Source organism: Acyrthosiphon pisum, chromosome X (assembly GCF_005508785.2).
Source record: "Acyrthosiphon pisum isolate AL4f chromosome X, pea_aphid_22Mar2018_4r6ur, whole genome shotgun sequence".
Classification (NCBI taxonomy): domain Eukaryota; kingdom Metazoa; phylum Arthropoda; class Insecta; order Hemiptera; family Aphididae; genus Acyrthosiphon; species Acyrthosiphon pisum.
Window position 1 is genome coordinate 62,473,970 of NC_042493.1, and position 19,652 is coordinate 62,493,621.

General features: G+C 28.8%; 1 protein-coding gene across 1 annotated transcript in view; it reads right to left on the reverse strand.

The window, feature by feature from the left end:
* The window catches only part of LOC100165522, a 65,174-nt gene extending 46,612 nt beyond the window's left edge, over positions 1–18,562 (reverse strand). The window contains exons 1-2 of the mRNA XM_001942497.5: positions 18,186–18,562; positions 12,402–12,721 (exon numbers count right to left, since the gene is read on the reverse strand). Of these exons, the coding sequence (XP_001942532.2) occupies positions 12,402–12,582 (181 nt within the window). The 5' untranslated portion in view covers positions 12,583–12,721; positions 18,186–18,562. The remainder of the gene's footprint in view (positions 1–12,401; positions 12,722–18,185) is intronic.
* Between the last annotated feature and the right edge of the window lie 1,090 nt (positions 18,563–19,652).

Genomic DNA, 19,652 nt, shown 5'->3' on the forward strand with positions numbered 1-19,652 from the left:
AGGAGATAATTCTAATGCGTACATGTACCGAGGTCAATGTAATAAAATATAACAATGTTATTATAAAAACGCAGTTATGACAACTACTGTTCATTATGGTACAGTGGTTATTTATTGTATGTGCACTTGGCGATAGATATTGCTAGGTATATGTAGGTATAATGCTATTGTCATCAAATTTATTTGTTGCGATGGGATGTGTGTATGAGTGTGTGCGTATATAATATATATGTGTGTATGTGTGTGTGTGCTGTCTGTCGTTCGCTATTCAAACTTACAAGGCTGTGTAAATCATCAAACATTTTTCCAACACAATATTACAAAAAATATCGTTAGTATTATACTTAATATACTTGTATGCATTTATAAGGTATCTAAATATATTATGATAGGTACCCATTAGGTTTTACTGGGATCTCAATTTAACGATATATGTTGTAATTATACAATAAAATATAATGAAATATTTATGATAGTTTAGTATATTTTATATATAAGTACCTAGGCAGGGATGTATTATATTATGAATCTAGGAAAAAACATCCTAGAAAATAATACTCAAAGGTAAAAATGTCTGAGGAAATAATACTCAATATATAGGTACAAAAATACTCAACAAAATAATAATAATTATAAACATAGTAACAAGTAAATTTACATTAAAAAAATGTATGTATTCATACTTGACAAACTGAGCATTAATTATCAACATAATAATAATTTTAATGTCAACTAAAAATGTTTATATTATAATATACGTTAATTAATAATATTATAATACCGTTGTATCATAATAACTTTAAAAAAATGTATAGGTATATTTTATATTAGCAATAATATTTTTTCCACTTATATGATATCAAATAAAACTGTTAATTACTAAAAAAGTACATACAAAAATCCTTTATATGAAACAAGAATATTAAAATATGTAATAACAATAAAAATATATATTTTTTATAATAGTATTGTCACTATTTTAAATACCTTATTGAAGAAATGAAAACAAATAATTACTAATGTTAAAAGGAAAAAATATCTGTGCATATCGACTTAAAACTAATGGGTCATTTATTTTTCCATAGATATTTTTACTTCTTGTATTTTTACCGGCTACCGTATATTATCGGTATTTATTATTAGCTATAAAATAAGCGATTTGACATAGGTATTATAGAAATTCAATATTTTTTATTCTATTTTAAAAAAACATTTTCAGCCATTAGGCGTCCATATGAGATAAACAAATGCAAGTATTACTTTAAAAATATTGATAATATGATATGAATATTAAGGACTTAATCAATTTTACTTGACAGTTATATTTGTCGAAAATTTAAATTACTAATCATACGCACATTATCTATAATAGGTAGTAAATATTATTTAAATTATCTTCAATTGTTATCTATATTTAAACTTTTTAAAAACGAAAAAACTAATTAAAAAATAAAATAATAATTAACATAAGACAAGAAAGAATCAATAGTCTGAAATCTGAATATTTTATTCCTCGACTCGATGAAAATACGTGACCTCAGGTAGTCACATAATTTCATTCAGGCGTATTCACCTAATTATAATATAATTTCCGTTTGAATATTTCATCAAAAGAAAAGCACTATACCTCATAACGTAAGCATGTACCTTGGAGGGTTATAAAAACATGCATACTACTATAGGATACCAGGATGATAAATAATAAATGTGAATATCGCATGATACAATACATTGTGTATCATATCACATATCGCATGTAGCACGAATGGATTTTCAACAGGAAAGAGTAAGTTTTAATTTGTGCATAGAAAGATAGATTATATGTATATATTATGTACATTTTAAAACGAGGAAATGGGGTGTGGAAATTAGGACCAACCAACGGTGGTTGAAAATAAAAAAATAAAATAAAACCGTATTCACCGACGATCGGGCCATAAATTAATTATTCCAATCGTACCCATTTATTATATACCAAAACTTAATATATAATATAACGTTCCAAACACGCTTATAAGTTATAACATCAGTTAGTTTAACATATCAAGCTAAAAAGTAAAACTCACATTTTTAATCGAAATTCGATTAAACAATAAAATACCATAAAATGTGAGAACATCAAATAACAGATTTTAACTGAAAAATAAATTACCTATAGACCATAGAGTAATCTGCCAAGTGCCGAGTGGTACCTATTAGTATTACCTATAAATACATTTTAATAGTTAGGTAATAAGTATTGAAGTATAATATAGTTATTATACAATGTAAGACATTTAATACTGTATCATTCCGTATACCTAATACACTGCTATAATGATTTATTTAGTTATTTATATAAGCTATAATTAAATTGAATTACGAAGATAACCAACGTAAAATATAGGTAGATACTTAAATTGTATTTTGCAATTTTGCGTTTGAATTTAAATAACTAATAACTATAATAAGTTTTTTTTTTTTTTTTCTATATTTGTTCATTGTAACGACCTCAAGGTCTTTGACAATGTTTATCACAAGTGGGTAGTAGGGAGATCATGTGATCTATTTATCTATGTATATATCACTATATGCATGATACTACCCCCCTTCTCCAAGAGGAGACATGTGCGGTCTTCACTCCCAGTGGAGTGGGACCTAGTTGGAAACCGGATGACGCAATCGGACGACAGCACGGGAAAATGGTGACTGCGTAGAATCACACACATTTTTTTGCACTTAGCTATGAATCGAACCGATGACTGTGTGAGTCGTAAGTCAACTGTGTGACCACTGCGCCACTCCGGCCCTAACTATAATAAGTAAAATAATTATAATTAACATTTAACAAAGATAATATTTTATTTGAAGCTATCATGGTTCAAAAAATTCAAAATTAAATCTTATTCATGAAATAGAGACTAAGATAATATGTAATGTTAACACCACTGAAAACATAAACAGCTTTTACAATTTATTTAAGGAGGTAGGTAATTTAAGGTAAAATAACCATAAATATTTATTGTATGTATTTGGGTATAGAAAAAGCAATCGTTAAAAATATTTTAGTGTTAATACATTAACAATTAAAATAAATGTAATATTATAAATATAATGTTATTCAATTGTCTAGTTCTTTATACCGTATTTTAATTTATTTCAAAAATATTTAAAACATAAATAAAAAAACCGGTTATGTTACGTCAATGTTTATTAATAAAAGCATTGTTTATAGTGTTTATACTATTTTGAATTTTCATGTTGTTATTTTTATTAATGTTCTTGTATTAAAATTGAAACCATTAATATTGTGTTAATTGTTTATTTGGATATAGTTAATTACACTTCGAACTTATGAGTTAATTATACAAATTAATTTTTTTAATTATTTATTTACTTATTCCAAAATATTATAGTATATTTCCACGGTTTTAGTTATCAATCAACATGCATAAATTATTATATATTAAGGTAGGTAACTATTTAACTAAAATTATTTATTTATTTTTTAATGTTAACCATTTATATAATATATATTATTATACTATTAGTATTATATATAATATTATGTATTACTATATTATTATAAATATATATTTATGTATGTTAACATATACATTAATATGTATATAACATATACATGTACATTTATGTATGTTGATTGATAACTAAAATCGTAGAAATATTAATAATATGTATCATTTAAATACATTATATTTAAATACCTATATGACAATTTCCTCTACTAAATTTTTATCATGTTTCACTTTGAATCTAAAACTACGCACATTCGAGAAATTCACTTATGCAGGTACTTAATGCAATTTAAATCCTCAATGAAAATTACCATACAACTATTATAACCTTATAGGAAAACCTATTATTTATATAGGTACATATATCCAATTTCATATATTAATTAAAGATATGTACCAAGTAAACACATTTAGTTAACTAGTTATAACTTAATTAGAAAAGTTGTACCTATCTAAATTCAAACATAAAACAGACAAATATTGTAAGCATCATCAAGAAAATAACATTTTTGCATATGAGGTATTTATAATTATATTACTAATTAGTAATTTTATATTTTGTAATTTTTTTATTCAATGTATTTTAAATCATTAAAAATATCTGTATTGCACAAAAGAAATAAGACTTCATATATATTCAGAACTGATATTAATATTTATTTATTTATTCACATTTTATCAAAACAGATAAATTATCTTTTTCCGATCAATGTACTTTTATCTATAGTGGAACACGAAGTTGTTTTTACAATTATTATTACACTATAGATTAAAATATAATATGCTAAAGATAAACAACGCTAATGTACTGATTGGCAACGATATTTTTACGATTGGATGTCCATAAATTTGAATTTAATAACGGAATAACTATTAAGAGAAATAAAAAAATTAAAACGCAAATGCGATGTAATGCGAACATTATATCTGTATATAAACAATATATGACATAATTATATATCATATTGAATCTGTGATATGCATTAACTATAAAGAGTATTCAAAAAAGTTCTTATATCTAATAGTATGTATTTTATATTTTGTTTAACTTAATATTTCAAATATACAGGTATGGGTATATATGAGTATATGGGTATATGGGTATATATTACCTATGAAATATTCTAGTTTATAAATTGTTTAACTGGTAAAAATGAATAATCATATATTTATTTTAATACATCAGTTAAGCTGTTAATCAACCGCGTATTTATGAAATCGATGAGCTTATATACAATGTACTAAATTGGATTGATCCGAAAAATTGAGAAAAGTGTGATATTATTGTTATTGCAGGGCTTGCATTTGAAAAATAAATACGTTTAATGTTATTTACAATTAAAACGTTACACAATTTTTGCGTTTATCGTTATTTAGAAATAAAACGTTATAAACGTTTTGCATATGGAATAGTGTTAATACCTATTAAGTTTATTAATAATAACTAATACGGCCAGGAGGCAGGAAGTGGTTCAGATACTGAATATAATATTTTCTATTCTAATGATTTTTAAATTATTTCGTCTTGTGTTATTTTTCGTTCAATGAAATTCTATAAATTACGTTTTGCGTTAAGTTTTGTTTAATAATATAATATATAATATAAAGTTTAATTATAATATATATTTTATTAAAATTTATGTTTTGTTTTGCAGTAATTAATTATTTTTGGTTATCGCTTTCCCATATAATTATAGTTACAAATTGCAATTGTTTTCTGTCAAATATAACGTTATTATAACGTTTGCAAGCCCTGCGTTATTGTATACTTTGTTTTCCTTTAATGTTGGCGGGAGTGCTAAAGACATTGAAAGTGTAGTAATAGTATTAACTTTTACATATAATTATATCTATATTAAGTAAAACTTCATACTTTTAGATTTACACCATACAAGGTCTCGAAAATTCTGTAAAATATAGTTAGTGGGAAATCATGGTAAATATTGCTTTCAGAATCGACTTTTTTATTGGTACTTTAAAAGCAGCTAGGTTATAATATTAGAAAATTATAGACACTAAAATATATTTCGCCAGCGGTTTTGTAAAATTATGTTTTTTACGAAAAAATTAACCAATGCATGATTAAATTGTCGCCATCGAATTATGCGATAAAACCGACGTAAGTGTTCGCCTCGGAGTGCGAACAATAAGGGCAAATAAATCAATTAGTCTTCCGTCCCCGCGCGTCTGCACATGTCGACAAGATTGGCACGTTGGAATAGTAGCAGATCGGTTTTATTTTATTTTATTATGCACACCTATCTGTACCCGCGCGCATCGCAAACGTGCGAATAAACGCGTACCTATCGGCACCGGCCGCAGAAACGTATAAACGTAAATCACGCCGTCGGTGTCTGCGGCGAGACGGCGGCGATGTGTTGTTATTTAACGCTGCAGGACTCGCGCGCGGAGAAAATCGGCCGCGCCTCCGGACACACGAATCCAAAACTTGTATTATAATAATAATAATAATAATAACAACAACATCAACACATCGGCTGGGCATGAACAGGTATCGGGCCTACAGCCGCAAAAACACCAAATGCACCTATAATATAATAGGTATAATATAGTTGGTAGGTATATATTATTATACGCGTAGTATTCCGCGCTCGTGTCCGTCGATTATATTAATATAAATTTAAATATTCGGCGGCCTGCTCATCAGTACCTATATACGTATAACGTTGCGCGCATGCGTGCGTGTAGGTGTGTGTGTGTGTGTGTGTGTGTGTGGTGGTGTACAGACAGAATTATAAACTCATTATATTATTATTATTATCCCAGGTGAAGAAGTGTAAAAACAAAATAAACTACAACAAATTTCCACGTTTTTATTTTGATAAATGTTTTACGTAGGTATTAACATGGACTTGTCCTCTTGCCGCCACGCCGCCGCAACCACATAATGTAACATAATATATATAATATATAAGAGAAACGGCGGAGACATGTTGATGGGTCAATTTAAAAATCGTATAATTTAATTGAGTCGGTTTCGATGTATTCTTTTAACTATTCAAATCACGCGGCTGTATAATGCCCGTACGGCGGCGCGGCGGTTGCTGTGAGCCTGTTGCGAACGGCGACGAAGCAGGCTGCTTGTGGTGACGGCGGCGGCGGGAGGAACGGCGTTGAATTGAAACAAACATTAACTGGATTGTATGTTACACGGTAATAAATTAAATGGTAAACACTCACTATATAATATAGTATGGACACAAAGGGGCTGTTGTACCATTATCTGACAAGACCAGTTGTCGCCTACAAATTTCATTGACACCGTTGTCGACGTCTTCGTCGCAACAACAGGTATGTGTTTTATTCTTTCATCCACATCCTCCGGGGCGGAGGGTTACCCCGCCACCGCCACCGAAGGATTAAGTATATGTACACTGTACGCACACCGCCGCCGAAGATCGCGGGTCGACCTTGCCTGCGGACAGTGTTTGTGTGTGTGTATAATGTGTATAATGCAATATATATGTATAATAACGTCAATGTAGCATTTATAACACGACGTGTTAAATCAAAGTGTTAGTCGCGGATAAGAAGAATCGGCGAGTGAGAGTAAGGGACAGATATGTATAATAAAAATTAAACAAAAATGCAAATATATTATGTTGTAATTGTGTAGGTAATAGGTAAGTGAAAATTTACAATTATTTCATTAGAGAAGATACCTTATATTATTATGAATTGGTATATAATATATATTGGCCCTCGGGTACTACCTATATATATATATATATATGTGTATATATTATGTCCATGCACGGCGATGACGATGACGCGTGCTGAATAAGGATGACCAAGTACCTATATTGATACGTCTTTAAATTTCCTTGTATAATACTCAGCCATTTAGTCTGTCGATCGCCAGGCATATCCGATAAATCCATAAAGAAACACATGAGTAGAAGGCTGCAGGTAGATAGGGCAGTTATCAAGCAGGTGCAAGTGTCTCTATAATTTGGGCGTTGTCATACTTCACTTTTTGTGTTTTACAAAATTTTTAATTTGTGGTCCCGTTTTTATTCTCTTTTTTCTATATGATAGGCTGTGTTTAAATTGTACATGTGGAATGTGTATGAAGTTAGTACTTTTTAAATTTTAACCGCACTGGCTAGATTTATTCACTATACATATTTTATTCTTTACGTAGCTCATCGTATTATATCAACTATATCATTGTTATGTGCGTAATAAAAACAATAAAATTAATTTGTGTGTTTGAATTCATAAACGTTTTATGTAATTCGAGTAATGATGAGTATTATAGTGATATCTTTATATAATTGTCCGTTAAGTCTCACGCCATAATGATGACAGAAGTATGTAATATTAACTTATAGATAAGCGAACTGAGAAAATTAATTTTTATCGACGATATTAATTAGTTGCAAGGGCAGAAAATAACGTTTGCATCAATAAATGTCTTAACCCGGCCGCGGCACCAGCGCGCATGTTACGTCCTCCCCACCGCCACCGTTGCGAACACGTTCATCCGCCGACGACTGCTTATAATATAGTTAGTTGTCCCGCGCGGAACTTGTATACGTAATATAATGTTTATGGTGTACGCTATAACCACGCCAAATCGATCGGCTCGCAGAGATATTAGCGGAGTTTCATGAGCATGTTCCGCGATTCCCCGAACGCCTTGAGATTCATCGTCAATATATTATAAAATAACGTGTATAATATTATTCCTATAATGGTATATTATATTTAATTTAAATATGTGTGTGTATGTTTATCTGACGGCGATACCATAAAATAATAACCCACTTCCCAACTGTTAATAACGTGCTCAAAATAGTCTTAAGAACTAATTTTTAGACATTTTGAAACGTGCAAACAAATAATATAATAAGCGGGATATAGAGACTAAGAGAAATGGTGATTATTTTTTTTTTAAATAATAATACCTATGTCAGTATAATAGGCCACCACCACTAACAAAGGCCAAAACTATTTTCACTCCCTATCATAGGGGCCCGGTTGAAATTGAAAATGTTATTGCAGAAATCATTAATTTATTCATTCCACGAATTTATTGCGCACGATGATGGATGACCGACAAGGAAATAAAAAATAAATAATTTTCTTCTTTATAATCAAAGGACTCAGAACAATCGTGTTCCGATAAGAGACGATATGGTATATGTGCAAAATTAATCAGATCGTGTAGATAACGGACATGAATGTATCATAATATACCTATGTAATATGTATATATTATCATATGTATTATATATCATAAGAACGATTCGATGCAATTAATAATTGTGAATTCAGAGTATATTACACACTCCGCTGTTAAGATTCAATAGATACCTACTCACGACTTCGTCGAGAGTTTTCGTGACTAAAATGTTACATCCATCTAACAGATCTTGGCGTTTTTTACATTTTGAAGGGGTTAATCGATTTCGATATGTGTTTTCTCACGTGTATTGAACTTGTCGTTATGTCTCAATAGGTTTTGACAGATGAATTTGACGTACTTTATTTTTGTACGTTGTACATATTCCTATATATATCTATTACAGGTAGGTATAGCTTGGTATAAATAACGTATAATGTTTCAAGATTATAATATGTTCTGAAAACGTTGTTTCTTTTTACATTTATGGTCAAGTGTTTGAAGTACAATTCAATGTTTCATGCAGTTGTAATATCTATACAGTCATCTAACGGAGAACTGCACTGTCAGACAGTGGCGCCTACGGGTTGACTGAATAAATATACTTTAGCAATAGGTAGTAGAAAAATCCAGATCTTTGAGTATCATCATTCAGTCTTGGCGTATGTTCTAGACGATATTAATACTCCTAATATAATATAATAAATTATAGAACGTATTTATATCTATATTTCACGTAGTGCGTAGATATCTATACAACATTACAACAGGTACAGGCGTACATCTAAATGTAATCCTTATATAATCGTGAATTTATAAACCGCATAATAATACTAGGCATCGATAACTTTGAATTTTAATTAAAATACATTTATCGGAACCTGACACCCGTTATAGTTTAACCATAGTCATGACTTATAGATAGTCACTTTTAGATACTAAGATACTATAATATATCAAAATCTCTACGTTATTACTTATTGACATAATTTGTAAAAACTAATATCATCATCATAGAGTCTATACCTGGTAGCAATTCAGGAGGTAATATTCTTAATAATGTTATGGTAAGATAACAATGAATTATGTACAGTTGTAGTGCCAAATACACTTAAAACTATTTTTCAACTTGAACTAGACAAATAATATTATGTTACATAAGAAAATATAATTTTTTATTAATTATTTACTATTTTTACAGATAAAAATTAAATTAAATTAATAATAATAATTATATATATATATATATATATATATATATATATATAAGTACGAGCCAATGAAAAATATCTGGTAAAATTGAGTTCATGTAAGAAGAAGAAAATCAAGTAACATTACCTATATGCAAAATATAAATAAATAATATACCTACATATTAATATAAAAAAAATCTTAATTTTTATAATAATAGTTAAGTACCTATGCTTATATGCCAAAAAATATATAAAACTTAAAAATAAAATAATAATTGTCCAACGATAGATAATAATTGTAATAACCATAAAATATATGTTGGTATATTATAGTATGATATATTTTATGTTATAATATATTAAACTATTTGTGAAGTAAAATTATGTGATACAATTTATAGATATTTTAACTATTTAGCTTAATACAAATTCATTATTATAACTATTTATAGCGTTCTCTAACACTATAATTTTTTTTTTAATTTTTAATTTTTGAGTTTATTCGATTCGGATTTATTATTTAGTTTTACATAAGGAAGATCTTAACACTGGCAGAGTTCCCAAATACCCTTTACACAGATAAGACGTAAGAAAATAAAACTGTTGAAATTTGCATTAGACCTTTTTATTAAATTGTTGTCTAACCACTATTCTGGCGGAGTTTACGATCGTCCATAAGTACACAATGGTTGGTACCGATAGTACAGTATTGTATTTAACTACAAAAGTCTAACTGTAATTACCGGTTACCTTAATGTATACCTATGTATATGATAGTTGTCCCTCACTTATTGAAACTCACTGATGAGGAACATGCTATAATGTAACATTGAAAAGAATTAAGAAAAGAAAAAAAACTACGTGAAAATATTTGAAATGCAATAAAAAAATAAATATATTAGCAACTAATTTGACATTTAACATCTCAATATACGGTCAATATTGTAAAAAACCATTAACTATAATTCTAATTTAACTATAAGTGCCAGATAATGCTATAATAGATACAACTGATGGTTATTTATAAATTTATTTTGTATAGTTTTATTTTCTATTATTAAAAACATTGAATTTAATTGATAATTAAAATCTAATGTATAAAACTGTTTAATATTAAAACATTAAATTAATAATTTTGATAAGAACATAACTATTGGTATATGGTTAGGTGCATTATATTACTAATGCTTAACTATATTGTATTAGTTGTACCAGACACAAACTACGTAACGATCTAACTTTAAAGTATATAAGTTTTTTTATTTAATCTAACAAGAACTATTTTAAAAATATATAGTATTATGTATATTATATAGGTATTAAATATAGAACTCATAATAATTATTAATCTATTTTATGAAACACGTGTTTATTACAGTGTTCACAATAAAATGATTTAATTGTGAAGCATAAATGCAATATATTTTAGTATAATGTAGCATTTAGAGTATAATAACAGTTACTTTGCCCAAATGGTTTCGAGAAAAACCAGTTTAGTTTTATCTTCCTCAAAAAATAATGTAACTGCTATCAATGTTTATTTTATTATACCCACATTAAACAACACATATTTCCTCACTCTATTATAAAAATTAGTAAAATTTCGGTTTTTTTTTTGCTACATGTATGAATAAATGTTTTAAATTGTCATATGTTAATATTTTATGGGTACCTTTATGCAGCCAAAAAATAAAAACATTAGTTTTCAATTTAAACTTTAACAATTTATGATTTAAACGTGGTTTAACATAACTTTTATATGATTAAGATATTTACTATAATATATATTAATCAAATGTTGTACAATTTATTTAGATATATTTAAATAATTAAATTTAAAGATGGAATAAATTATGTTAAAATATATGTAGTTATTAATTTTTTTATAATGACATTTCCGGAGTTGGATACCTATTACTATTCTTACTTTATTTGCCATTGAAAAATAGAACGGATAATTTACCAGTACATCTATTATAAACAACACGTGTGATTTCAATCAATTTTAAAATAATTAATAAATTGTTTTTTTTTTTGCAGAATTTCTAACCTTACATTTTTTCTAAAAGGATTATTTTAACATTAAATCTTGACGATATATGCTAAATTTAAACACAAAAAAAATGTAATATCTTTAGGCATTTAGACTAATATTTAAAACACAATATATTATGTAGGTACCTAAATAATTATTGTACCTACCTACCTGGCTACCAACCAACTAAATATTTATTATATTCAAGTTAAATTAGCTTTGTATACTTTATATAAATGAAAGCCTATGCATTTAATATTTCATTAAACTTATTAAGATTAATACATACGAGTATACTATAATAATAGGTACTATATTGAGTATATAATATATTATTATTTTAATAGTATAAATTATTTATATCATTTTTCAGTAAAATTCTGTTAAAAGTCTTTTATTTTATTTTTTATGGATGTTTATTAAAATTGAACTTTTTTTATACAAAATCTAATTTTTTGTACTTAACTAAGCTTGGATATACGAAGTAAGTAAGACCATTTGAGACTTACCTGTTGGTCCATTAATATTAGATGAAAAAGGTGCGCAAGCTGCAAGAGGCAGTGTCAATTTCATATTAGTGCCAGTTCCACCGACCACGATTGCTGGATCAGGAGGTGAAGTTTTCATGTCTCGGCAGAGGCTAGACACCGAAAAATCAGTGCACTTGGTCACCGACGTAGAGTTGGCCATTTTTTTGTTTGTTGCTTATAGAAGTTCACTATTTAAGTAGCTGCTTAGTTCACTACTTTGATCGTTTGTCCGACAAGATTGCTAATGGTTGATAAGACGATTTACGGAATAATTATGAGCGCCTTGATATCAAAATATTCTGAAATAAAATAATTAAAATTATATTATGCACAACTATTATAATATATTAATATATACATGTGGTGATTTATATTATAATAAAACAATAGTTAGCTGCATATTAACATAGCTATATAAATTATAAACACTAAATAATATTGAATACAATATTGTAATTATATCTTTTAACAATAATATAATGCTTAAAATATATTAGGTACTTACAAAGTCTTAAGTATTAAGCTAGGTACCTTTTATAATATATTAGCCTAGCATTAGATATTTCACTATTCATGAAAAAGAGAGTAATGATTTTTTTAAGAAAATATTTTGTATTATATTGGGATGAAAGAGTTGATTCTTTAAATTAGAAAATAAAATGTCTACGAGTTCACAATCGATATGTACGGTAATTACCAGGAAATAATATTCGTTGGTGGTGTAAAGGGGTTCGGCGATGAAGCTTCACTCTAGACCCTAGAAGGAAAAAACCGTTTTGGTTTTATAGATCTGAAATGAAGTTTTTGAAAAACCAAGTAAATATTATACAAATTTAAGGGGAGTTGATGTCAACCGTTTTTAAGGAGTTAAATATAGGCAATTATATAAGTGTTAGTGGGAGTGCGTTTCGTGTGTCTTAAGAGATCATTAGTGTGTTAATGTGTATTTGAATTCAATATTATTAAAATTTTAAATTCCTTAATATTCAAATAGAAAAATAAAATGTGGATAAATGTAGCTTTCTAAAAAGTGACAGATTTCTATAGAATCTTATTGGCATAAGATAAGTATAATTTTGTAGAAATAGTAAATACACAAAAAATCGAATTGTTAATACCTTTAAAAAATAAGAGTTATTATGGTAGTATAATATAGGTACTGAAAACCTTGTAACTTCATAATTTGATTAATCAATTTAAAAAGATTTAAAAATTAAAAATTAAAAACCACCAACCACCACAATTTACTTCTGAATCTGCTACAGGAAATAATAATATAATATATTTTTGAATCTTATATTGTTTATTTTAATTTGACTAACCTATCTAACATAGCCTAGATTTTCCTACACCAGCTGGTTAATTATAAAAATGATAGGTAGATATTTTAAATATATATTGATTTGACTTCCCCTTCTGCACACTCCATAACATCCGCGTGATCTATAAATTCCTCATCTTATCTTTACTGATTGAAATTGTCATCACAACGCACACATCTAATTTTTCTTTTTTTAAATCCTATAACATTCCCATAATATTCAAAATCTATCATTCTCCACCTAATAAAAAATCTTGTAAATGAAGTTCAATATTACAAGATTGTCAAAATGAATGTTAAAGATAGTTTGATTAAAAAAAATTATATTTTATGTTTATTGTATTATACACATTAAATTATTTTTATATTAATTTTATATAGGTAATTCACTTTATGATTATTTTCTATTGATTAATATCGGGAAGTAATAATAAATGTTTAAGTTATAACATTGATTATTAATCATAAATTAAATCGTAATTTAAATAATAAGTTATAGCTAATAACTTATAATTTATTCAATAATATTAGTACCTATTTATTTTTAATTGTATACTGTTACACTATACTTATTATTAATTCTATCCAACTAAACAATATTATTATTTTAGATTTAGACATTAATAAAATATAAAATGTTGACAGTTTGTATAGGTATTATTTATTTTTACAGAAAAAATTGTATTATGTGTCAGTTATATATATATAACTTTAATTTAAAAAATAGATTTAAATATAAATATAAATCAATTAATTTGTTTGTAAAAAATTAATACATTTATAGAAGTTTGTTGTTATTTTAATTGATTAAATAATTAGTTACTAATACCTACTGTAAATTATTATTGTATATACTCAATAATTATACAGTTATACTTTATGTTTAAACTAGATAATATCATGTTAATTTTGCATTGAAACAAATAAGAATTTGTACTAAATCTAAACCATCATTGCTAACGTAATGTATTATTTAAGAAAACCTATTGAGTTGGTTATTGAGTTTAAGTCTCAATAAAGCTCTTAAATCTTTGAGAGGTAGTTTATTAGGTTACCTATATAAATGTAATGTATTATGATAGCCTATCGATATTAGTTTTTTATTATTATTTTATTAAATTAATAGATAATGACTAATGAAGACTAAGATTAAATTGAATATTTACGTAAATTAATTTATAAATAGTAAAACAAAAATTGTTCAGGGTACACAGCCAACAGTCTCCCTACTAAGTGTAATATAAAAATAAAAATGCTAACTAGGTATTATACTAGTTCTCAGGCGCGCAGTTTTGTTTGGGGGTTTTTACTATTTTCCTTACAAACAATTACCACTAATATTATATCAAGAATAAGTACAAAACGAATTTCAAGTAAGATTTTTACTAATAATTATAGAATATGAATACACATACGTAATAAACACAACGCGTGGCAAAATCGAATCGACTGAATTGATAAAATAAGACTAAGTCGTACATGCCGTACACAGTCGATAGTCAAAATTATTATTGTTATCGTAGTTATTGATCAAAGGCGGTGGCTGACAACCCCATGTAATCTTTATACCTAGGATACGCCTGTACCTATAAGTTTAAAAATAATTTTCAACCAAATAATCCGTTGCCGCCTAAACCTTATCATGTGCAACCATTACTAGCTGTCATGTGCAAACTATGTGTATCTAACATAATAATCAATTTTGAAAAAAACATAATCATTCGCAATAATTGTAATATATTTGTGACGAAAGAGTATGCCATAATAATGTATGTAAGCTAATATAAAAATTTTTTTTTTTATGGGGCCCCAAAGCCCCTGGGTACACCACTGCTAGTTTCTGGCGTTGGTTATTTTTTATTAAATTAGTTTGAACTTATAAAAAATGTTCTTAATTTATTGTTATTTTTCTGTGGACACAATTCTTAGACAATTATCATAATTTTAATACACACAAATGAGTAATGACGTAAATAAAAACTACTTACAACATTTTAATTTTAATACGGTATTCTTAAATAAAACCTATATATTACAAAGAAACTTTTGTTCGTACATATCTAACAAAAACAGAAATGTATTAATACGGTGGACGTTCTTGTACCTAGATTCTAGGTATATAATATAATATAGTACCTAAAGTTATTTCCCTACATAGATAATTATATATATATATTTTGATGTCATCGCGTCGGTATCTATTATTATATTTAGGTGCATCTTATTAACATGGCGTTTGTAACATATTATATGCTGTTTCAGATAAAACTTATCAAACATTATTTGATTTAATTTATTTTAATTTAATAATAATAATGAATAGATTATTATGTGTTCAAATTAAATCATAAACATTGTGTTAACATTAGAAGTTCCAAGGTTTGTGACAGGGATTTTTTAATTCGTTTTTGCATTTCTATAAATTTATCGTGGTGTTTCACTTGTATTTTAATTTAGAAAAAATTCCGAACCCGATTCTATGTTTCAAATTACTTTTTAAAATAAATTGAAAATAAGTTCAGACAATTTCACCTTACTCGGGGGTATTATTTACTAACATTTATTCGAAAAATGTTTCCATGCAAGATCCAACTTGTGCAATTTAAAAAAATATATTTATGTAGATCTATATTTCTGTAATTCTATATTTCTATGTGTAGGTACCTACATATATAATATAAGAACATGGATATGACTTTACTGATTTGTGTAGAACAAGTTTGACATTACTACACATTAGTATTAAAAAAACTACATTAGTGATTTCTACTGTGTAATTATGACTTATACAGATAATATTAGCCATTAGGTATTAAATATGGAAAACATGCATGATGAGTTATTAAAATTACATAATTTGCTGTGTGGTTCACAGGGTAGTTGAGAAGAGCATGTGTGTGTGTGTGTATATAAACTATATGTACATAAATTATTATACAATATATGAAATATTAACGGCATGGAAGGGCATTGCGAACGAGTCTACAAAATATTAATATTATACGGATAACTGATAAGTTAAATCACTAAACATTGCAGACTGGCTACACAATTCTGTTTTATTAACACAAATACATTTTTCTTGATGATACTTTTGAGAAATGTAAAATCAAGATTGAAGTGGGTTGGCGACTGATGAGTAGGTAGGTATATTATATAATTTACTACCTAATAGTAAGAATATACAGATGTCTATTAGGTAAGTTTAGTTTTATAATGATTTTTTTTAAATTATAAATACGTATATAATAAGGTACGCAAATTAGAAACTGGAATAATTAAAACTAGAAATTATATTAGGTAATATATTAAATTCGAAAATTTCTCATCAGATCATAATATTATTTAGATATATTCTCAACGCATTTACAGATTTATGAAGGTATACGCATTTTTAAAAATCTGTGAAAATTATCGTTGAAGTCGGTAGGTATAAAAATATATAGATATATAATCCTATAATGTTAATTCTCAAAACATACAGGAATTTCAGTAAATAGGTAGGCACTATGCACATGTACCTAAATTATAGGTATTTGGTATACATAATGCGTCAATATTTAATGCGTACGACCATGTTTTATCGAATTAAATACAATTATAGATAATTAATGACAAACTCTTGTGAATTTATAATAAATTACAATGTTAAAGATGGAATCGAAAAACGGAAAGATTCAGAAATATAAATGGTTTTATGTCAATCCTACACAATGATGTGATATTTTTATATTTCCATTGTACTGCCGCCGTTATATTATATTGACGAATAAACGGCGCACTGAAAGAAAGCCCACTTTAACCGAATGAAAAACTATACAACAATAATCCACGAGACCGTATTAAGAAAAGACATCACGTCTTAAACGATATGCTCGATTTGTAAAAAACTAAAATAAGAAATAAATCATTTTCTTTGGCGTTATTATACCCATATAATAGGTACTTGCTATAGATATTATATTAATATTATACTTATAGAGAAAACGCGCCGATTGTCGAGCAATTTATTAAACGCGCCTGATGGCTTGATAATACGATATTATTATTACATTAACTGCTCGCGATGCGATAATCATACAAAGTCATTTTCACTAATACGTCTTGTGAAATTGGTTACGGTTCTTACGGTTTCCGCGTAATAAGAAAACGGACACCGCGCCGGCGACCGTCGTCGATATATATACCTATATAGGTGCTTATATTAAGTACACTGATAGGTGTGATGATATACTATTATTTTGATGGAGAAAAAACTCGACTTGACGTATTATAATAGTCACACAGTTATTTTACGCGCATATAATATTATTGGTAGCACCAACTTCCCCATACACCCCTCGTCATATGAAAAATTTTATAATAATATTATATTATACTTTATAACGTAAAGCGTTCATCGGTATAGTTAGGTGGTGGTCTTAGCTCTTATAGGTACTTACTCGACTTACGAAGACGTCTTCCCGGCGAATTCCGATTTACGATCGACGCGCCAACGGATCGTCGACGGGTCACAATAACGCATCACGACGATGGTCGTACGCAACTGATGCGTGTAATTTATATGACGTATCCTATTGGGCTTCAGCTGCGCCGGAGGAACTTTCTCACGCGGTGAAATTGCCGGTGCGCGAAAACCCGACGGAGATAAAATGTCTCGGAAATGTCGACGGTGTTAACGGAACGGGACCGTAGATCGATCTATAATAACCACGTAATATGATTAGAATATTATATCTGAAAACGGACGAATGAACGCGGTCACAGTGGTCGTGGTCGTGGTCGTCGACCGAACGCGTCCGCTCGTCAAACATAGACTACCGCGGCGGCTCGAGTATGATATCGAACGCGAAGAGAGACGCTCGCGAGAAGAAGGGGCGGCAGGCAGTAGTGAAGGCGGCGGCGGCGGCGGCGTCAGTTGTGGTGCGGAGGAAACGGGTCGAAGTGTGAATAGGTAAGCGCACACACGTACTCTCTCACACGCACACACATACACACGCGCACCACACTCGCACACACGCGCGTTAACACGATAACGCTGTATAAAAAACAGGTATAATCCTCGCGCGACAGGTATACGCGGGCGGCGGCAGTCGATCGAACGCGCGCCCGGGCGTTTCCCGCGGGGCACAGGTGTCCTCCTCCTTCCGGCCCGGCTAATCGGCCACCGTCCGCCCATCGGCCCACCCCGTTGCGTGCGCGCGCGCGCGTGGGTCTGCCTACCGCTGCCGACCAACTCGCCCCGGTCGGCGCCGACCGACCGCCCACCCGGACGCCCGCGAAAGTCGAAGCAGCGGCGGGCGCACCCTTTTGCGCGGACTATCCTCCTCCACCCACACACACCCGCTCCAAACCCATCTACGGGCGATCGTCCGCTGCCGCTCGCCGCCTGTTTGCACGCGTCTAATAAGCCCAAATCGTATCGTACATAATATAACATTAAAATAACACAATATCGCATTGTTATTATTATTATTAGGTATTATTATAATAATTTATACCTAAATAGTGTATTACACGAATATTATATTATATTAAATATAATATAACAAGATGCATGCTCGCGGCATGTTTGTTAGTAAAATAGATTTTTGATTGGTTTTTTTTTTTGTAATAAGTACCTAATATATATCTATTTAATATATTATACTATATTATAGTATATATTTAGTAGATAATTCGATGGTTAAGTGCACATATGTGTTAAGTAAAAATTTATTAACGAAATTGACAAATGTGGTAAGTGCTCTTATCACATATGGGTTAGATACCAGAGCAAATACAACATCTGACCACAACATTATATGACGTCACAAGAGTATTTCATATTATACTTCATTTGGCACATTAAAATACACAATTTGAAATATTTATTCTATTACATAACACATTTTACACAAAATTTGTAC